Genomic DNA, 19847 nt, shown 5'->3' with positions numbered 1-19847 from the left:
CACCTCCCCCCATAAAAAGAGGAATTCAGAAAGTTGTGGCTGGTTGTCAGCAATAAGGTTGGGTGTGGTGACATTTGACAGGAGTGACAATGAGAAAGGTAGTAAGTAGCATGTAGTAATGCATGCATTAGAGGCAATTTACCTCTGTAATTTCCGAAAAAGGGAATTCTTGCCCTATGCGCCTGCATGATGTTAGGGTACTGGTTAGGATCCCATCCAGCAGGTTAGGGTGGTTAAGGTTAGGGTGGGGTAGGGTTAGGGTTAGGGTTAGTGGTAGGGTGATATCATCATATTTTTACCTAAGAGAATTATTTATTTAAGCAATGCCATGGGCAAGGTCCATAGCATTGGTTCGTGATCAAGCTCTTTCTATATTTGGTAAAAGTAGGATCTTTTGCCTCCGACGCGCGCGTTACTTACTACCTTTCTCGTCTATACTCGTTTGACAGGGATGCGTCGTCTGACTGCGCTGTGCACTAACAAAACCCGGAGAGATGAGTGCGCTCAGGAGCTAACTAATTCATAACTTTACTCTTCATCCTTTTCTATCTCCTTGGGACTGTATCTGAACGTTTAAAAGAGATACATCAGACTCAGAGCAACATCATATTATAATCGCTGCTTGTGCGAGGAATCACGCGGGTCTCATGGCTGGAAGAGAGTCACTGGTGCGTTGCTGCTCGCTTGTCGATTTATAAGGTCGAAGCTTATACTTCTCGACAGTGGGAGAACGGCAGAGATGAGCAGGTGGAAGTTAATCAGCGGGCACTGATAGATAAGGTGCTCGCTCGCTACTCAGGAGAGTTCACTGGTGCGTCCATCGGACTATCGATGCTGTCAGGCTGCTGACTACGATCCCCAGTCTTTCGAGAGCTCCTCCAGAATGCCGACGATGCACAAGCAACAAGAGCAGAGATTCGGTTTGATACCAAAGCCTACATGGAGAATTCTTCACTTGAAGTCTTAGCGGACCGACTACCAAATCTGAAAAAGGACGTCGTATACCAGTGGACGTTCAAGAACGACGGAATGGTATTCAAAGAGGAAGATTGGAACCGGCTTAAGAAGATCGCAGAAGGAAATCCGGACGAGGAGAAGATTGGTGCCTTTGGTGTAGGGGTGTGTGCCGCTTCTGTTATATGCCTATCACGTCACTGACTCTCTTCACACATATAGTTCTACTCTCTCTTCTCTGTCACAGACCAGCCATTTGTTAAATCCGGCTCTTCCTGGATGGGATTCTACTGGCGTGATGGAGGAGATCAGCTATTTGTGCGTCGTGGAGAGCTGCCGAATCCTGAACCTCCAGCTGCGTCGGACGGCAATCCCTGGACATCCTTCGAGATGAGTCTCCGTGAGCCTGGTCCACTACCCGCCCCCCCGATTGAGATTGCACGATTCCTGGCAACGAGCTTGACGTTCATGAACCGCCTTCGGGACGTCAGTGTGTACTGGAACGAGAAGAGGCTGGTTAGAATTGTGAAGGAGTTGGATACACCTCGGAATCTGGGTGTGCCGGGGCAGTTGAGTGGTGCCAGCCCCGGCAAGATGATGACCATCAGAGGGATTGACCAGACTGGTACGCGGAACTGCACCGATCTTCAGAATAGTGATACTCATGTTGCACACAGCCTTCCGTATGAAAGCATCTATCCTTCGCTGGGTTTATACCACCGGTGTCGCCAAGCCCATCATATCCATTCCCACACCCTCGCAGTCTAACGAAAGAGGATTCTTTTCCGCCTTCTTTTCACGCAAGCAGCATACGCCCACTCCTCCCCCCGTCCCGACCCCCGCAATTCAGAGCGAGCCAGATCCGTTCACTGAGATTGAGAGCAACGTTGCTCTCAATGTCTATTCGGCTCATGTGGACGTGAAGATGGACCGGAAGTTGCTCCAGGAACTAGAGCGGGCTACGAAAAAGAAGCCATCTAGCAAGACAGTATACCACCTCATATATGTGAGTTCATCTCCATTGTTTCAAAGTCCCACCTAACGGAAATATCTTTCAGACCAGCAAAGAAGATTATGATGCCAGCGCGAAGGAGGACCTGAGAGAGTTCCAAGCTACAGGAAGCGTGTTTCGGAGTCTAAGAGCGGATATGGAGCACACGGGTCTAGCGAAGGTCTTCATCGTACGTCCTCATGGTGTCTCCTGTTACCATGCTGAAGCTGACTCCGATCTCAGGGTCAGCCTACTGCTCAGACAACCGGCGTTGCTGGCCATATGGCTGCCAGGTTCATCCCGACTGTTGAGCGAGAGTCGGTTGATCTGGTGTACGACGATAATCTATACGCACGTCCCTTGCATTGACATCCTATTAGTGACCGCCATGTTTCCCAATGGAACAAGGAACTTCTTTTTGTTGGCGGGTACCTGTGCCGCGCCGTCTGGGAATTCAAGATGTCGGACATAGGCCGGCTGTGGAACGAAAATACAGATTCGACCTATCGTGCCGACCTGGTGCAAAAATGTCTGCATGTGATGAAGTTCTTCAGCGTCTACCGAGCAGCACCATCATCCATCTTTTCCGACTACATTGAAGCGGCATTCTTTGCATGTGCAAGAAATCGAACCATTCCACTACTTTCCACCGCTGGCGTTTTGACCAGGGACAAGATCAGGCTGCCGAGGCATGAGTTTTCAGGATTCTTGCAGCAGTTGCCTGTCATTCCAGAAGCCATCATGGACGGCGTCCCAAATCTGATGGACACCCTCACAGAGCGTGGACTCGTGCGAGACATAAACTTCGAGGATGTCCTAACCGAGTTGAGGTCACGCCCTTTGTCTGAGACGGAGATGATCAACTGTCTGAAGTGGAGAATCAACCTTAACACGGACGGCGTATCTCATTCTGCCGACTTAAAGCGGCAGTTCCTGGGAGCTGCCGTGGTGACACTTCCCGGCGCTACGCAGGGTCAGGGCACAGTCATCTCGCTCTCAGAGATTAACAACTATCTCAATCCCCGCGGACAGTTCAATATTCCGACCGATGTGCCTCTGCCACGAGAGACGCTACCCTATTCGATCTCGAAGTTCCTCACCATTGATCGACTCACGCATCTATTTGGCTGGACTGAGCTGAAGCTAACGGATTGGGTCCGGTTCATCTCATCGCCAGATCGCGAGGTGGAGACAAACATCTCCCTGTCTCCTGCATTCGCTGAGAGAGTTTTGACCATTGCCGTAAGGGGTTGGCAGACGATGCCGGACAATATCCGGACGTCAATTACAGAGTCCCTTCAACAAACATCTTGCATCCACACCACCAAGGGTATGCAGAAGCCGACAGAAGGTTAGTGAGAAGCGATCTCAAACGTGTTCGGTGCTAAAGCAGCATTTAGCGTACTTCCCAACTGCCCACATATTTGAAGATCTTCCTGTCATCGAGTTCTCAAAGAATGCACCTACTAGCCGAAGCAACCTGGAGAAGCTCCTGCTCGCGCTTGGTGTCCGCAAGCATGTGGATTTGCAGCTTGTCTTCTCCAAGTTAGTCGACAATTTCCCTATTCGGAATATATCATTGATGAGTGTGTCAGAATGGTGACGACTGGTGACTGGGATATTGCACGGCTCGTGGAATATTTGGTTGCTGTCAAGGACATGCTCTCAGTAGAGGAGAAGACCCGTCTACGCCAAACAGCGGCCTTTCCCCAAGAAGGTCAGGGTGCACTTAGCAAAACCCGCCATCTCGCACAAGATCTCTACGTTCCAGATGAAGCACTCCGTCAGCTTAAATTACCAATTTTGGACTGGAAGCCGAAGTGGAAGCCCCACTCTGAAGAAGGTTAGATGCCGACCTACCTTCGTGGTTACGATGATTAACGTCAATTAGCCAAATTCCTTACCAATGTGCTCGGGTTGAAGCGACATCCCCCAATAGAGACCATTCTAGAACTGGCCGCCGGCGAGCAACCACGAGCTCAAGCTGCCTTTGACTACTATTTGCAACACTTCGATGACGTATATGCGAAGAAAGCAAATGGTAAAGTAATGGAGTCATGGGCTTTCGTACCTGCTATCCATCCCGATGGATCGAAACATCGGAGCAAGCCGACAGAGGTTCAGATGCTTTGTTAATTTGATGACTGCTCACTAATGTCGGATGTAGGTGTTCTCAAAATCGGAGGCGTCGATTTTTGGCTTCAGCATCCTTGATCCAGCCTATCAGGGTTCTGTGCATAAGTTGAAGATAAGCGAACAGCCTCCCATGGAAATGGTTGTGGCGAGATTGATCCGGAATCCTCCCAAGAGTGCTCCAGGCGCCGTAGCCATGTTCGAGTACATGAGCAATCGACTTGCAGGTAAGTCGTGCCTGGGTTATCTGACTTTGTGCTAAAAGTGTTCGCGTAGAGCTGGGCAGTGGCGATTTAGCGAGGCTCAGCGACTCTGCTGTTGTTCCTTACATTGAGCAGAAAGGTAGCGACATGAAACTCACGATGCTCAAGCCTACCGACTGCTATTTTGCCTCCAGTTCCCAGGCCTCAGGACAATTCTCGGAGCTATTTCATTTCGTTGATTTCGGCACTCGAGCCAATGCCTTCCTTCGTCAATGTGGGGTCAAAAGTGAGCCGACTGTACAAGAGATCGCGAAGTTCTTGGTGACCAACCCACGACGCTTCTATCAATCATCTGGCGGCGCAGAGCGGTGCGTCCAATGACGATGACCAGAGTCAAACCTCAATGATTTTCTTAGATACCTGGGTATTCTCCGCAATATGGCAGCAAACAGGCACCTGCTTCCTGTCCGGACCCGCAACGAACTGAAGAAATCGGCATTTCTACTTTGCACACGGAGGCAATCCTCAACATCTCCAAAAAAGTCGAAGTTTGAGGATGAGGACGAAGACGTTGTATTTTCATATGAGCTGAGGAAGGCTGAAGAAGTGCAGTTACCTCTCTTTGCCCTCCTGCGTTTCTTACTGCTCATCGGTCATTGTTCAGATTGTCATTGTGGATGACGCATCGTCCTATGCAACCTTCAGTGTACACCTGTATGGTGCACCTCAGGAGGACACGTTAGAAGCGTGAGTTTCAGCTTTTCTATCGGATATATTTTTGGTGTTGATTCATTCCTAAGCTTCTACGAACAGCTTGGATCACAGAGGCTCAGTCAATTGGTCTCTGAATCCTATAAACCGCAGGGAGCGGCAGACCGTTCTCAGTTTGCACAGAAGACTAGAGCGCTTATCTTAGAGCGACTGCCACTTTTCTTGCACGAGCATCTCGCCTCAGAAAGCCGGTTGAAGCTGGTAATCAAGCCGGAGTGGTTAGAGAATGACGCAAATTTCCGCGTCCTTTCTGTCCGTGGGCTTCGCTTGACACGTCAGCTTCAGTGGAATAACATGCGCTATGACCACACCACCGAAGCGTCTGCAGGAGGGAACCGCCAGGGACGGTCTGGGCCAGTGACCATGTGGGTCTCGACAAGCGACAGTCTTGATTGGTTCGAGGTGGCCAACGTGCTGTGCAATATTCTGTTTCAGGCGCATGGTGTGAACGACAGCCTTCTTCTTTCTACCCTACTGTCGACAGAGCTCAGGGCACTGAAGCGACGCGGATACGCTGTCAATCGGATCTTACAGCAGCAGAAAGCTCGAGAAGACGCTATTCAAGCGCAAGAGCGTGAACACCGACTACAGGCAGAATCCAGCGGGCTGGAACCGCAGCAAGACTCAAAGCAGTGAGTTTGTGTCCGTGTACATTGCTCGAGACTTGCCACTAACACCTCTAGTAGAATCGAATCAGTGGCAAATGGAAGCTTCCTGAATTCCTTCAATAAGCTGAAGGATCGCTTACAGGGCAGGGATGTTTCCCAAGGTCCCTCTAAGCCGCCTTCTATCACGGCAGGTCCCTCTGGTGGATCACTTGAATCTGCTCGGCCTCCACCCCCTCCGTATCCGGGGCAACAGACGGAGTTCTTGGACGACGAGGGAGCAATGCCAGGAAGTATGCCTGCACCAGTAATGCCGCCCCGGCTTGGTCAAGTCAGCGGAGGACGAGTGCCCAGGCCCGAGCAGCATGTCACCCCGATCAGCAATATCGAAGCGAACTTGAACCAAGCACTGGCGGCCTGCAGACCTGAGAGGGGTAATCTGCTGCACAATAGGCAGGAGATGTCGGAAGTCAGGGAAGCACTTGTGAGTTATACGGTTTGCTTTGGCGTAGTCTGCTCAACGCTTGCAGGACGAAGGGTATTGTGACGCCAGCGGTGCGGTTGGTGATATGATCTATGTCGGAAACGTGGAAAGTCATCGATTCTATACCAAAGGTCTGTTTTCATCTCCCCGATGTTTGTCGTTCTCATCTATTACAAGGTGTAAATGACCCCAAGGCGATTTTCAGCTCCAAACAACAATCGTTGCAGCGCTTCAGTTCTGCCGTTATCTTCTTGATGGGCGAGATATATGGAGTGCCGCAAACGAGCTTGCATATTTTCTTCGACTTGGACGGTCCCCTTATCGCTTTCAACCGCAATGGCAGTATCTTCCTCAACCTTCGATACTATGAGGCATGGCATGATGCGGATGTACAGCGGGGTGAGTTGGGCAAGGCGTTGATCAGCTGGTACTTCACCCTCGCCCACGAGATCGCCGTGAGTTTTCCTGGTGATCGTCTACCATCTTTGGCTCACTAGACACAGCACAATCTTGTTCAACCACACAACTCAGAGCACGAGTTCTATTTCAGCTCCCTTTGCGAGGCGAAATTGCCAGCTCTCGCAGGCCTAATTGCTCGATTGTGATGATATCAGTCCCTCGGTGGACCATCGGTGTGATATATTGTAGACTTCTTAGACCTCTAGCGCATTTGTACTTAGATCATCCATGGTCATGTGACAGTCCGAGAGCAGACTCTGTCTCACGTTCGAGACGTTGCTCGATTGTGACCATTGTGACCGGAACGGACTCTTGTTAAGGGACGCGCATTGCTTCTACACCTGCATTTTCTCGAATACCTCTACCCCAAACCTGCCAAGTGCAGTGGCACATTCAACCATTGTAGCACCTGCAGCCTGCATGCGTTTCACACCTGCTGAATCGCTCACACCACCAACACCAATTATAGCGATCTGCCTCATCGGTAAAGATGGATGGTTATCAATGAGGTTTGAAAACCGGTGCACGTTTCTGAGAATTTTGGTCGTCAGTTTTGCGATGGCTACCAAGGTGTACAGTTTGCTCACCCCAACGAGGCAGCATGTAGAGCGCTTCCTCCCATCCCGCCATACCCACCCGCCAATGCCCACTCCTTACCCTCTATACGTTTCATCCCCACCTCATCTGCAGTGATCAGGCAACCACCCAAAGTATTTGTGCACGTAAGAAATGCGATAGGGTTCTGCTCCTCTCCTTCTGTCTGCAGGCTCTGAATCGCATTGAGAACATCCGTGAACTGTGAGGGGATAACATAAGGCGGGAGCTTGATCCCTACTGTGAGTGTCGGATCTTTCCGCACCGCCTCAACCAGTGGATGTAGAAGAAACAAGAGCGTTCTTGCATCATACGAGGGCGGCGGTTTATCCGCAATGTTGGGACACGAGGTGTTGAGCTCGATCCCTATTCGGCTGTTTGGGGCAGACGGGTCACCAAGCTCTCGTCGAAGAAGCTGGATGGAATTGATCATGTAGGCGAGCTCGGAGGGACGAGAAGAGGTGATAGAAATGATGATCGGCTTTGGAGAGGTAGAGTTCTGCAGGAGAGAACGAATCCAGATGAGGTATCGCGAGAGTGGGTATGGGGAATAGCCGTAGTTGTTCAGGGATGCGATGGGGGTAAAAGCATGCTATGACTCTTTAATATACTTAATAATCAATAGTTACGACAAATGAACACACTTGATGAATGGTCGTATCCTCCTTGAATCCATATTCCGTCGCCGTGCGTGTAGTTACACCACCTGTGTACGGACTGTTGTACAGAGCATTCAAGTCCTTCTCGTCGGTCGCCCATGGACACGCCGAGTTCATAACAGGACCAGTGAAATGGAGAGTACAGATCCTAGTGTAGATGGTGTTTGCTGCCATGATGGAGAAGATTAGATGCTAATTCATGTGGTCGTAGGGATGGTTGCACTATCTCGATATCGTTACACAGCCACTAGAAGCTGGACCCTGACCCGCGTCGTGGGCGCGATGTAGTACTCGTCGACCGTTTCCTTCACACCACCAACGTTACTGTAACCGCAGTGCAACATTCTCCATCCATGCGCCCATAATCGCTGTTCAAATCTACGTAAGATGAGCTCCAAAGAGCCATCTCCATTTCTCACTGTTTCGGCGCCACCAAATAATTCGGGTTTGCTGCGTGTCGACACGTCACCCTCTGGGTTGACAACCATCGAGCTCGATACGCCAACAAAGTCCTCTGCAGGTAGCAGTCGGGCGCTCTCCCTCGCCATACCTTCCCTGCGTAGTTCTATTGGATCGAAAGATTCTCCTTCACCCTTCTCTCCCGTACAACAGGTTGAGAGCCGAAATGTCAATGCGCCACTCTCACGATTGCGAGTCGAATACCGCAAGCTCCTTCGGCATGTTCTCCAACGGTTGCAGGACCGTGCGAAACCTCCAGACATATTCTCATTTCTCCAGACTTCGTCCTCCAATGTTCCTCGGAGTCAGAGCGAGACTTCTAGTCTACGCGGGTTCGTGAGCGTCGCATCAGGGTTAGGTGGCGAAGGCGTTCCGTATGCCAGCGAGGATGAGGAGGCAGCATCTAAACCTGGAAAGCGACGAGAGGATACGGACGACACATGCGACCGTATGATTGAGCTAAGAGAGGTACTGCTTGGGGCAGAATTGAGAGGACTTCATATTCTCAGGTTCGTCATGTTTTTGGTCCTCGCTCATTCTGACGTTGCTACAGTTCCGGGACGACTGACGAAGACCCAGGATCTGGTAATCGCACCTCTGGTCTCCCCTTCGGGCGCCGTCGCCGTAGTACAATCGGGAACTCCAATCGACCCTCCGCCGGTTCAGTCAACAAAGGCAAATCCGATGACGGCCTTCAGCTATTCCACCAATGCGTGTCCCTTCTTGGCGAGCTCATCTCCAACGACTGTCGGTTCACCGTGACCCACTTTCGACCCGGCCGGCCACCTAACACCCTTCAGTCTCTGTGCATCGACGTCTGTCAGTGTTTGCTCGTGTCCCAGAAAGGCGCTGCCAGTGCCAAGGGCGCGTACGAGGTCGGCTTAGCAATGATGCCCGCGTTTGAAAGCTTCCCAGAGTCCATGCGTGGCAGACTGTGCGGATTCTTCGAAGGTGTGATTTGTGGCTGCTTGAGCGATCTGAAACTGGTCCTCAGCCCCAAGAAGAAGCCTGTCATCGGGGATCCGTTCGAGGATAGACCAACCTTCACCTTCAACACCCCGCAGATCTCGATCCAAGTAGAGTCGGCCAATGAAAGTGATGGAGAATCCCGTGGGCCGGGAGGGATTCTCCTCTGGTCGACAGCCACAACGGCGGAGAAAAATGTTGTCAGTACGTATGCGCCTGATCAGCCGATGCGTGTTTATTACCTCTCTGCTCTCATCTCACCACTTCTGGCGTCCGTCTTGGAAAATATGGACATGACCCTCCCTACGTCGGACAACGAGGGGTATTGGGTTCGTCGACTCTTCCGAACATTGGTCGATCTCAAACCAGACGTGTACCAAGATGTTTTCGAGATAGTGGCATACAATAGTGGCCAAGCGCGTCGTGCTGCTCTCTCCGTATTAGCAACTTTCTGGCCCAAGGCCCTGGGGCATAACGTCGTATGTCTTCCTCTGCCAGTCTGGCAGCCCGCCCAAGATCAATCCAGCCGACTTCTGCGAGGCATCCAAGAACCCTCCGACCACCCTTACGCGCACGAGTTCCTCCCCTGGCGTTTCCCTCCTCCACCCAAACGAATGACCGGAAACAGCATGACAAACATGAGCGAATTCGCCCAGCAAGCTACACAAAAACTGAGTCAGATTCCATGTAGGGCATGTATGAAGCCTGTGCATGATTTTGGATTATTGTGCCCGTTTTGCAATTCGGCGGTGCACTTTACGTGCTACGATCCACCGGAGGGCAGTACCATCACCGAGTATACGACATCATCTGGAGTGCAGAGGCTCGCGATCATGCGGTTCTCGCATATCTTGCCGGCAAGAAGAACGGATCCAGAAGAGCCGCTCAGCATCGCTGGGCATATTCTCCGATGGGTCAACATGTTCACTCTGAGCTTGTGCTTTGTCTGTCAAGAGCCAATATGGGGCGTAGCAAGACAGGGTCTCATGTGCTCGGGGTGCCACCAATGTGCCCATTTCGAGTGTATTCACAACTCAGAAGATCGAGTGACCCCAGAATGTGGAAAAATCGTTCTTTCAGAAGCCACTTATTCCATCGACTGGTCCTTGTTGCGACGGAGCTTCGTGAACTATTACCGCCCTATTGTGCTCACGGAGCAACAACTGCACACTCATTCTCACGAAACCGTCTCAATCATCTTGTGCCTACTTTGGCTTCAGCTTCAGCTGATGAATAACGGTATTGCTGCTGCCTCGGTCACAATCAACCAGGCAGTTCCTACTACCAGAGCAGCCAGAACGAACGGTGTGGATGAATTCGAGTTGCAGTATCTCGTCCGGCTTTGCGATGCAATTTTACAGAATAACACCCTTCAGAAGTCAGACGTCATGATGGACTACGGTAGAATGGACGGCGCTGGGCCTGGACCACGAATGCTTCTCTTTGACCCCTCTTTTCTGTATTACATGACAAGTCTTATCAAGGGACCCAAGGGGAAACGGGAAGACTTGTCTGGGAGTCTGCTTCGTCCAGAGATCCTTACTCCTACCATCGAGGAGGAAGAAGGACAGCCATATGAGGTCACGGAGCTAGCTTATGCATACGATGTTCTCGCACAGAAGCTGCTCATCGACATGGACTTCATCGTTCAGCACACGCTCAGATATTTACATCGACTCGGTTTGCTCGAACGGCTAGACTTAGCAGGTGATCTTCTTGATGGTACTGCTCCTGCACAACAACTGTGCAGATTTCCTCTTCCGCTGGCCGTGGACCTTTCGAACAACGTGGAAACACTATTTTCAGCGGTGGAAGGCTGTCTCACTGACGTGGACTTGATGGTTAACGAAGCTGGGTTTTTGCTACTGAAGAGATGCTGCCCCAACGGCTTAATGTCGACCTATGCTGTGGAACGACTTGTACGAGCGGTATTGCAATGGATAATGCGTGAAGACCGAAATCTTCTCACTGTTGCAAGCGATTACGTGTCTCAGAAAAAGCCCGCGCCAGGTATTCGCACCGCATTAGATACTCAGCCATGGCCTACGGCGACCGCATTCAAGTCGCCAGCTATTGTACAGGGTGGCACTATGTCTGGAGGAAACGAATATCTTGCTTTCAGACGAGGTTTACTGGAAAAATACGGTATTCCATGGCTATTGCGTGCGCACACGCTCGACACAGCAGAGTACGTGAAGATTCTTCACGAACACTGTCTTGCTACTGCGGCGGAAGAAACTGAATCATCAAGGCTGATGGATGCACTCTTTCTTTCGACGGAAAACAAGCAAGCCACACCCAAGGTTGGTTTTCACTTCTTGTATTCGCAGTCCAGCTAATCATCTCGGCCAATCAGATAGATGTAGCGTTTGCAGATGCTACCTTACGCGCTTTCCTCAAGCTTTGTCAATCTTCAGTGGTCTTTACGGCCTTTGATGAACTGTTCATGTTTTGGCTTGATGAAATCTCAAATCATGGGACGGACTTGGTGACGTAGAATTCTCGGATTTTCCCTTCAATTGCTCATGCGTTTGATAGCCTATGGTGGTGCGAACATTGCCTCGTCTCTTCCAGGCGGAGCCGGAAAATGCCCGAAGAAGGACAGTCATGGGTGATGACCCACTTGATCAAGAACCCTCCCTCAGCGACTTGATTGACCCCTGGCGCTCTGTGACATCAGTTGCTTCAGAAGGTGTCGAAGGAATCGCGCGCTCATTGAGATGGGTCCTTCTCCTAGCCCAATCCGGCGTCAATATACCCGAACTGACCTTCAAACAAATTGCGGCTTTTGCTCGAGATTTCCAAGCCCCGCTCGATGTTCAGTTGTATTTGGTACATGCCATATTCGCCAGCATCTGGATCCGGTCATTAAGGCGCCGAAACCTTGCTGTGCTCATCGAAACTCTACTGGAACTCAATGAGGCGGCTTTGATAAGCTCTATTAAGCATAAATCATCCGATCTAGTCGAGTACGCGATCTTCTGTTCTCCAATGGTTCCGAACTGAAACACTTCAGAGCACCATTCATTCGGCTTAGCTTAGCTACTTTGCTAGCATTGTTTGGGGTTGACCGTGAGAAGATCGTGAACAGCGGGCTGGTGCGACATGAAGAACATGAAGTCCTAACCTCTCGGTACGTTTCCTCGACAGATCAGCGGGGCAATGCACTTACGTACGTATCCAGCCGGCGAGCCGGTGGAAGGATTCATGGTCCTCCGGAACCTCTGTCTGTCTCTGACGCTTTTGTTGCGTTGCTGCTGCGACTCTCCCGCCTTGGCAGCGAGACCACGGCGTCTTACGTGATGAACTTCCTTGGACTTCTGCTGACGGAGGCTACGCTGGTCTCGCAGTCCGATCTTGACCTCTTCATCAACATCAATAGCGAGTCAATATATAGAATGTAAGCACCATGCTTGCACCATTAGCCGAAATTGTCTAATCCCGGGACAGCTTATGGCATTCTTTCACGTGGAATTCGGCCCACATGCCAGACCTTCGCCTCAAATGTCTCCTCAAACTTCACACAGTGGATGATTTGTCCTTTGAGGCTTTATTGGACGAAGTTTTCGATCTCAATCAGCCGTGGCATACCAGGTATGTGCCTGCAGATTCACGTGTATCCTTCTGACTCTGCGGTAGGCTAGACAGCGCTGGAACTCTGTTTTCTCTCATCCTCGAACTTAACAATTGTGATCCTGTTCAGCTCAAACCCCACTTACGACGGCGCCTGTCTGGCCTATATCGCCGCTTCTTTAGACTGGTTTGGGAAGATGACCAAGTAAGTTGGGTCGTGGTTCGTGGTTCCAGGCGCCTTACAATGTTGATTTCTGCAGGAACTCGTTCGGTCGACCATCGAAACCTTGGCAGAAAATCTCCTTCCATCTCACTGGGCTTTTATTCAGTCCTCCTGGGACAATTACCTTGAAAATTGTGACGATGCAAGAAAGGAACAATTCGTGGGCTTTCTGCTCCGTTTGCACCCGTGTTTTCCAACTTGGTCTAGTTGGTGTCCTGTCGCACTTGAATGACACAATGCTGACTCCATACAGTGGTATCGATTAGGTGTATCGTCGATGCCTTAGGGAATGATCGTAGCATGTATGAAGACCCTTCCAGCATATATGACAACATCATCGACGTGACGGAGACGTCGGATGCCAGCTCAAATCCACGAACGCAGGCTATGCTGGTGTCGTTGGCTCTTAACTTTATTGCTCATGGAGTAACGGTGGATCCGGTTGATCTCCTCAAGATCAAAGTTTTTCTTGCCCGACAGGTTGGTTTCCCTCAAGCAATATTACGCATTGCCGCGGATGGCACATGTCATGTAGCGCTCGGGCCAGTATTCGTGCCAAATCCTGCTGAACAGGGACTTTCTTGCCTTGCAGCCGCCAAATGTGTTCTAGATGCCTCCACCAAAGCCAACGCGTCACCTTCAATGCTAGGGGTTAACATCACCTCCGATCCAGCTATCTCATGTCTGGTCGGCACGCTTCTCGTTGACCTTGTCCTAGATGCTGTGCGTAAGGCTTCAGATTTTCGAACAATGTCGCATCTTGCTCTAAGAGCCTGGCTTGAATGTCTCATTATTGTCATCCTAAAGGTATGTAGCACCAGAAGTAGCAGCTTTACACCTTCCAAACTCACATGTTAGTATGATATGCGGTCGCCAGTGCTGAGAAATTTCGACACGGACCTCCGGGCAGCGGTGGCTCGCACCACAGAAATATTCTCCATGGATACTCCGTATGATAACCGACAATTAGCGCTTACGGTCAACCAATGCTACCTTAGAAAGTTCTCGGGAGATGCAGCTGCCATACTAACGTGCGTATCCAAATCTCGTGCATCTGGTCATCCACGTTGACATTATATCTAGCCGTCAAATCAATGCTGTTGCAGACATGTTGGGTTCTCTCGACTTCAACACCGAAGATATTCTCGTTGCTCAAGGCAAAGTGTTCTTGTCCTCAACTTTCAACAGGTGCATACTTGAGGCACTTACATCGATATCACGTCTCTGACAATCTGGTCTAGATTTCCAAATAATGGATTATTCGTCCTCCTCTTCAAAAATGGTGATGCTTCAGACAGTCTGCTTAAAGCATTGATGGTGACCCTGAAAGATTGCTCCAAAGATGGCATAGACGGGCTACAGTTTGCTCTTCGCGATGTCATCGAGAAAGCATTCACTCGCACCAGTCATACTGATTTCAACTTCATTGTGAGGAATCTGCACCGATATGTTGACAAGGTGTATATTCAGGGATGGCCTCCTGATCTCATCACTGGTTCGTTGGTTCTCTTGTTTTTGTGTCCACTAGCGATTAACCTCAAACGTAGAGATGGGCTTTTTCCTCTCAAACATCTCCCGTCATACTGCTGACTGGCCATCGGAAGACTTCGATGGGGATCCCGCTATCTCGGTGGTAACAATCCTCGCAGAGCGCGATCCGAGTAACAGCCGTGTATGACCCCTGTGTTGAGATCAAGTCATGCTATCGACTCACATTGGTACAGGAACTCATGGTGCATACGGAGGTGTATCTGCGTTGGGCCCTTCTGCGATTTGACGTTCAAACACCGACTTTGCGTCGTCTTCTTAAAGCCGCTGAACTAGTGGCGTCTCAGCCGTCAAAAGGCCCACCTCCTACGAAGAACGACCCTTACCTTGCAGTCGCAGTGGTTGAATCCCTGCGAGATACTATGATGATGAAGCCTCGTCCCACCCTCCTAACGGTACATTCAATGCTGGAGGTAAGAGCGGAAGAATTGCAAATCAATATTCGTGATGACCGTGACCGCAGACTGCCCGATCCATCTCTATAGAAGGACCACCTCTCAGTTTTTCCGTTCCTGATCGTCTGGCGGCGGACTGCCTGATCTATATCCAGTCTTTTCATACGACTGCAGCGACTGGGTTAGGTACAACTGTCGGCATTTTCTCCTATGACTTGGCCTTTTCAGTCTGCGTCGAAGCCTCAACAATCTTTCTCCTTGGATTGCAGAGCCAGAGAGATGCACTGCGGACAGCGTTTGGGGCCGGCGCTGGACAGGTGAGCCCCCCCTTTCCCCCTATGCAGTGCTGTCAGTCCAGTTCATAACACCCTTTGGTAGGCAATGGTGTCCAGAGCTGGCCAAGGGCTACGGATGTGGGCATTCTTTGCTCTGGCAGCCCTCTCCTTCTCGACGGAACGCCCTGAGCTCCAAACCGAACTCCGCAGAAGCTTAGCGCAGCATGTCACGGATTATTGCTTCACCTTCGCCACTATGATGAACGAACTACACGAGAGTCTCCGAGAGGACAGAAACGACTTGAACGATCTATCCTACGCGCATGCCTCATTGATCTTGTGGTTGTTGTTGACACAATCCTCGGACGTTGGTGGACTCCAGGAGGCCACCCTATGGTATGGGATATGGCCAGCCTTGGAACAAGTGATCATCAAATCGCACGGTCTCGGTGGTGGAACTTTGCATGTGAGTCGCGCGGGCTACCATGATGGCAGAACTGAAACGGCTTGAAGATTGCTGCTCAACAACTCTCCGACGTGTTTGTGGATATTGTCATGTTCCTCTTGAGATCCAACTCTCCTTTGGCCCTGAAGCATGCGGCGACATTTACGGGTCTGCTCTCCGAGATGAAAGAAGTCAACGGACGTGCCCAATCGAAGGTACACCCTTTTTTCTACAACGCCGATTGTTCTGCGCTGATTCCCTTCCACAGATCGTGAAATGTCTACAATCATTATCTCAGCCTCCTTGCCGTGCGAATCCTGGCGAACTGCTTTTCGAAGCACGGAGCACGCTGCTCGCTAACGAGAAAGTCACGAGTGCCTTCATGTCTGAATACCTCAGGAATACCGTTTCACGCAATCCTCGAACTGGACGACCTGCATAGTCCCATCCACATCTATCTTTGTTTACATTCAAGCTATATTACATGCACTGTACATTATCCAACTGCATCAAATTAGATAGTTTGTTCTCTTATGCCATAGTGGTCGACTTCACTGGGCGCTCCTGGGACCCTTATCTCCGCGCCCTCTATGCAACCCGCCTCGACCACCAGACGTGCAGTCGCACGTCTCTCACGCCTTTCGCACCTCCTCTTCACTCGTCGATTCAGCACAATCAAAATGTCCCAGAAACCACAAATCCTCAGTTCCGAGCCGCTAGAAAACAGCGAGGCGAAGTGGGTCGCCCTCCGGCGTATTCGGTGGCAGGACGAGGACGGCCAAGAACGGATATGGGAGGCGGCGGAGCGTAAGACCCGGGGGAGTGGGGGTGTAGATGCCGTGGCGATCCTTGCGCTCCTCCAGGCTGAAGGACAGAAAACGAGCACAGTGATCATCGAGCAGTACCGGCCTCCGCTCGCACAGACGTGTATCGGTATGTCCGCACTGGGCGGCGCTGCGTAGCCGTTGCTCATCTGTACAGAGTTTCCGGCGGGCCTGATCGATGGTGACGAGACGGCTGAGGAGGCGGCGATAAGAGAGCTGAGAGAGGAAACGGGCTACCAAGCACAGGAAGTGGTCGATTCCAGCCCACTAATGTGGTGCGACCCCGGTACGTCCCACTTATGTCATCATGACTCCAGACTCTGCTAACCTGGGCAAAGGGATGTCGACGGCGAACATGAAGGTCGTCACTCTCCGCGTGCCTGTATCGGACATGACGAGCATGCCGAAACAGCAGCTAGATCCGGGCGAGCATATTGTTCGCAGAGTTGTTGAGCTCGAGAAGCTGTATAACGAGTTGAAAGGTACGATACCCCCGTCCGTTTGTTGCTCGCCCACCTGACAGGGTGTTCTGGTGTAGCGTATGAAGACAGGGGATTTACGGTTGATGCCCGGCTGGCAAATTTCGCTATGGGGATGGCATTGGCCAAGAGGATGGGGTTGTGATACTTTCCGGAGCTGGGAAGCTTATGCACTGCGGAGCTGCTGCATGGACAAGCTTAGGTACTGGATGGACGTGTATCATTAGCAGACAAGGAATGTCAACTACCCTACTTCGATTTATGTTGAGTCTGGAGCTTCAGTGTTGTCCTGCTGGAGGGCAACCGAGGACTTCTGACTTTTCCAAGATAAGATATTCTTGATGACTCACTTCATTAATTTGTGGCGTTTGTGGGGTTGAGTCTGATAGCATCGCATATGCTATATCAGTTTCCAGCAAAGTGGGATCACTTGCGCTCTAAGGGCAGGCGTTTGGAGATATGACGAGCAGGAATGGGGCTGTTCTTAGAGTTTGCCGTCAATCCAAGAACCTATAGCTGCTCACTAGTAGCGCCTGACAGGAAACGCCTCGGTCCTTGACGTCCTGAGACCCAAATGCGAGAGGCGGAATTCCTGCAGAGCCCTCCGGGTTTGTTGAGAACATACGGGTTCCCCGACACGGAATCCGGAATCCGGATTCCGTGTCCTGAAACCCGGATGTACTGGGATCGTTCCGCACAACAATTCCCGGACTTTCAGGTGTGCCTATGGTCCAGGGTACTTCATGTTCGAGCCTAGCTATAGTAAGAGTGTCGGCGCAGAGTGGCCTAGACTGTACTCTAGGGCCTAAAATGCCAGGTTAGCTCCAGAGGTGCAAGTGCCCGAAGCGGTTGGATTGAAAGCCACCATTGTCAAGATTGACAATAACCCCGCTTTCCCGGGGTAGACAAGGATGCCAAGGATGTCGAATAGGAGAGCTGATGAGGAGTAGCTCCAACTTGGCACAACGAACTTGAAGAAAGCGGTACAGGCGCTAAACAATAATCGGAATGTGGCTGTGTGATAATAGAGAAGCTCTTTTTGAGCGTGATTGACGAAGGCCGATTATATTGTTGATGTTGTTATGGTTACCTGGGCGTCGATTTTCAGGGGTTATTGTAGGCTAGGTGAAAGGCTATCAACTGTGAGAGAAGGAGAATATTAGGCTCATCTGCGAACGCTGGTCCGTTCTTCTCCTCAAGTGACAGCTGGTCGAATCGCAAGAAACAAGTGAAAAAAGAGAAACAAGGTCAACACCGCCAGGCACTAAGGCACCGCGTTGAATAGCGGCACGTGTACGGAAGCATAAACGCCCTGTGATCAATTAGAACGCAAAGAGGACAAGAGCGGTGGTCACTGGCCTTGTCGTCGTCGTCGTCGACGGCCAGTACTTTTATTATTCCTGGCGACGACGTTCTCTGTCAACTCTGTTAACGCTGGTCGAACGGTGGTGGACGTCTCTAAATAAGAAGGAAACTGACGACGAGGACCACGTGTTACCCTCGAGACGTATCACATTCCTCATCTTCTGGTACATTGCTGTCAACGATGCTCAAGATTCTTCGACTGAAGAAGAGTGAGGACTTTTCACCTTATTCCAACCCAGAATACGCCCATTCAGCACCTTACGCACCCTCATTCCGCTCATCTGCCTCACTTTCTCCTTCCCGTCTATCCATAACCACCCGCTCTCCATCCAACTCACCGTTGAACAACACCTTTGCTTCTGCCTCCCCCTCTCCTACCGCGTCTCGTGCGGATCTGGGCATACCAACACCCGTCTATGCCAGGTTTGCAAGATCGGCAAGCGGGACAGAGCTGAGGCTGGATTTTCTCGATCAGGATCAGCAGAGTGAGGGCACGGGCAGGAGCGGCTTGGGAAAGGTGTACAAGCCTGAGGAGCACGAGTCTGCACAAGGGAATAGGAGTGAAGGGAAGGCACTTCCTCCCCCTCCTCCTCTTTCTCCTCCTCTCTCACCCCCTGTCATATCAACATCGAACCCCGCTCTCCCATCCCAGTCCACCTCCACCTCCCAAGCACCCTCAACCTACCGTCCCCCCGCGAATCTCAATCCCGGCCGTTCAAGCCTTGACAGCGCAAGAGTGGGCGTCGCCCGCTCAGTAAGCAAGGAATACAAGACCGAGCAATTCGACTACGTCCATTCCCGGTCTCCGTCTGCCCCTGCCCCTGGTCCAGCTTCTGGCGCTGCTTCTGCTTCTGCGAGTACGAGTACGAGTACGAACCCGACGGAGAATCGGACTGAGGAAATGCCCTTCCTCCCTCTACCCCGACGAAAACCAGCCATAAACCCCTCGACTGGCCTACCCTACCCCCCTCTCCGGACCCTCCCGCACTCACAAGCCCCCTACCAACACGCAGCACCAGAAGCAGAAGCAGAACCGGGAGCAGAGTCGAGGGGGAAGGGAAAGCTGGTCAAGGCGCCCCCGAGGGGAGACTCCCTAGGCCGGTTTGGCGGTGGAGGGTGGGGAAGGGACCGCCCTGGGAGAGAGGTCGTTGCCGGTGGACCGAGCGGGAGCGTGGAGAGGGATCGGACTTGGGAAAAGCGTGGAGAGAGGGAGGTTGATAGGGCCTTGGGGGAGGAACCGCCCAGGAGCATGTTGCGGCCTAATGCCGGGCTGAGCCAGGTACGAGCGCAGGGGTTGGGCGGGCGGCAGGATGCTGCTGGCAGAGGTGTGGACGGGAACGGCAAGTCTGACTGGGGGAAGCCTGCCATTGCTCCCCGGTGGGAAGAACCTGCTCCGCCTGCGGGTTTTGTCCCTGCTCTGTCCCCAAGGTCGAACGAGCCTT

General features: G+C 51.4%; 4 protein-coding genes across 4 annotated transcripts; 3 read left to right on the top strand and 1 right to left on the bottom strand.

Annotated features, from left to right (window-relative positions):
• Nucleotides 1-647: 647 nt before the first annotated feature.
• On the top strand, nucleotides 648-6746 carry DACRYDRAFT_107520 (uncharacterized protein; the record flags this gene model as incomplete). The annotated part of the gene is made up of 20 exons (XM_040768490.1): nucleotides 648-668; nucleotides 724-811; nucleotides 863-1119; nucleotides 1177-1579; nucleotides 1632-1960; nucleotides 2013-2135; nucleotides 2189-2277; nucleotides 2326-3296; nucleotides 3346-3490; nucleotides 3541-3788; nucleotides 3837-4063; nucleotides 4113-4305; nucleotides 4355-4649; nucleotides 4698-4887; nucleotides 4946-5028; nucleotides 5082-5684; nucleotides 5739-6141; nucleotides 6188-6272; nucleotides 6319-6596; nucleotides 6645-6746. The coding sequence occupies 20 exons, from the start codon at nucleotides 648-650 to the stop codon at nucleotides 6744-6746; spliced, it is 5133 nt and encodes a 1710-aa protein (XP_040628681.1).
• Nucleotides 6747-6935: 189 nt separating this feature from the next.
• Nucleotides 6936-8027, bottom strand: DACRYDRAFT_107519 (FMN-linked oxidoreductase; the record flags this gene model as incomplete). Its single annotated transcript, XM_040768489.1, has 3 exons — nucleotides 6936-7131; nucleotides 7188-7786; nucleotides 7839-8027. 3 exons carry the CDS (start codon nucleotides 8025-8027, stop codon nucleotides 6936-6938), a joined length of 984 nt encoding a protein of 327 aa, XP_040628680.1.
• A 213-nt stretch (nucleotides 8028-8240) lies between these two features.
• DACRYDRAFT_116231 (uncharacterized protein) lies at nucleotides 8241-16237 on the top strand (the record flags this gene model as incomplete). The annotated part of the gene is made up of 19 exons (XM_040770165.1): nucleotides 8241-8821; nucleotides 8866-11581; nucleotides 11635-11766; nucleotides 11817-12247; nucleotides 12295-12411; nucleotides 12463-12678; nucleotides 12729-12872; nucleotides 12918-13056; nucleotides 13112-13280; nucleotides 13328-13881; nucleotides 13933-14105; nucleotides 14158-14262; nucleotides 14316-14569; nucleotides 14622-14746; nucleotides 14799-15035; nucleotides 15086-15334; nucleotides 15396-15758; nucleotides 15806-15952; nucleotides 16006-16237. The coding sequence occupies 19 exons, from the start codon at nucleotides 8241-8243 to the stop codon at nucleotides 16177-16179; spliced, it is 7026 nt and encodes a 2341-aa protein (XP_040628679.1). The 3' UTR covers nucleotides 16180-16237.
• Nucleotides 16238-16406: 169 nt separating this feature from the next.
• Nucleotides 16407-17185, top strand: DACRYDRAFT_116230 (uncharacterized protein; the record flags this gene model as incomplete). Its single annotated transcript, XM_040770164.1, has 4 exons — nucleotides 16407-16670; nucleotides 16719-16847; nucleotides 16900-17043; nucleotides 17100-17185. Exons 1-4 carry the CDS (start codon nucleotides 16418-16420, stop codon nucleotides 17183-17185), a joined length of 612 nt encoding a protein of 203 aa, XP_040628678.1. The 5' UTR covers nucleotides 16407-16417.
• Nucleotides 17186-19847: the final 2662 nt, after the last annotated feature.

The sequence above is a fragment of the Dacryopinax primogenitus genome (genome assembly GCF_000292625.1).
Source record: "Dacryopinax primogenitus strain DJM-731 SS1 chromosome Unknown DACRYscaffold_9, whole genome shotgun sequence".
In the NCBI taxonomy this organism is placed as follows: domain Eukaryota; kingdom Fungi; phylum Basidiomycota; class Dacrymycetes; order Dacrymycetales; family Dacrymycetaceae; genus Dacryopinax; species Dacryopinax primogenitus.
This window is presented reverse-complemented; position numbering and strand designations above follow the sequence as displayed.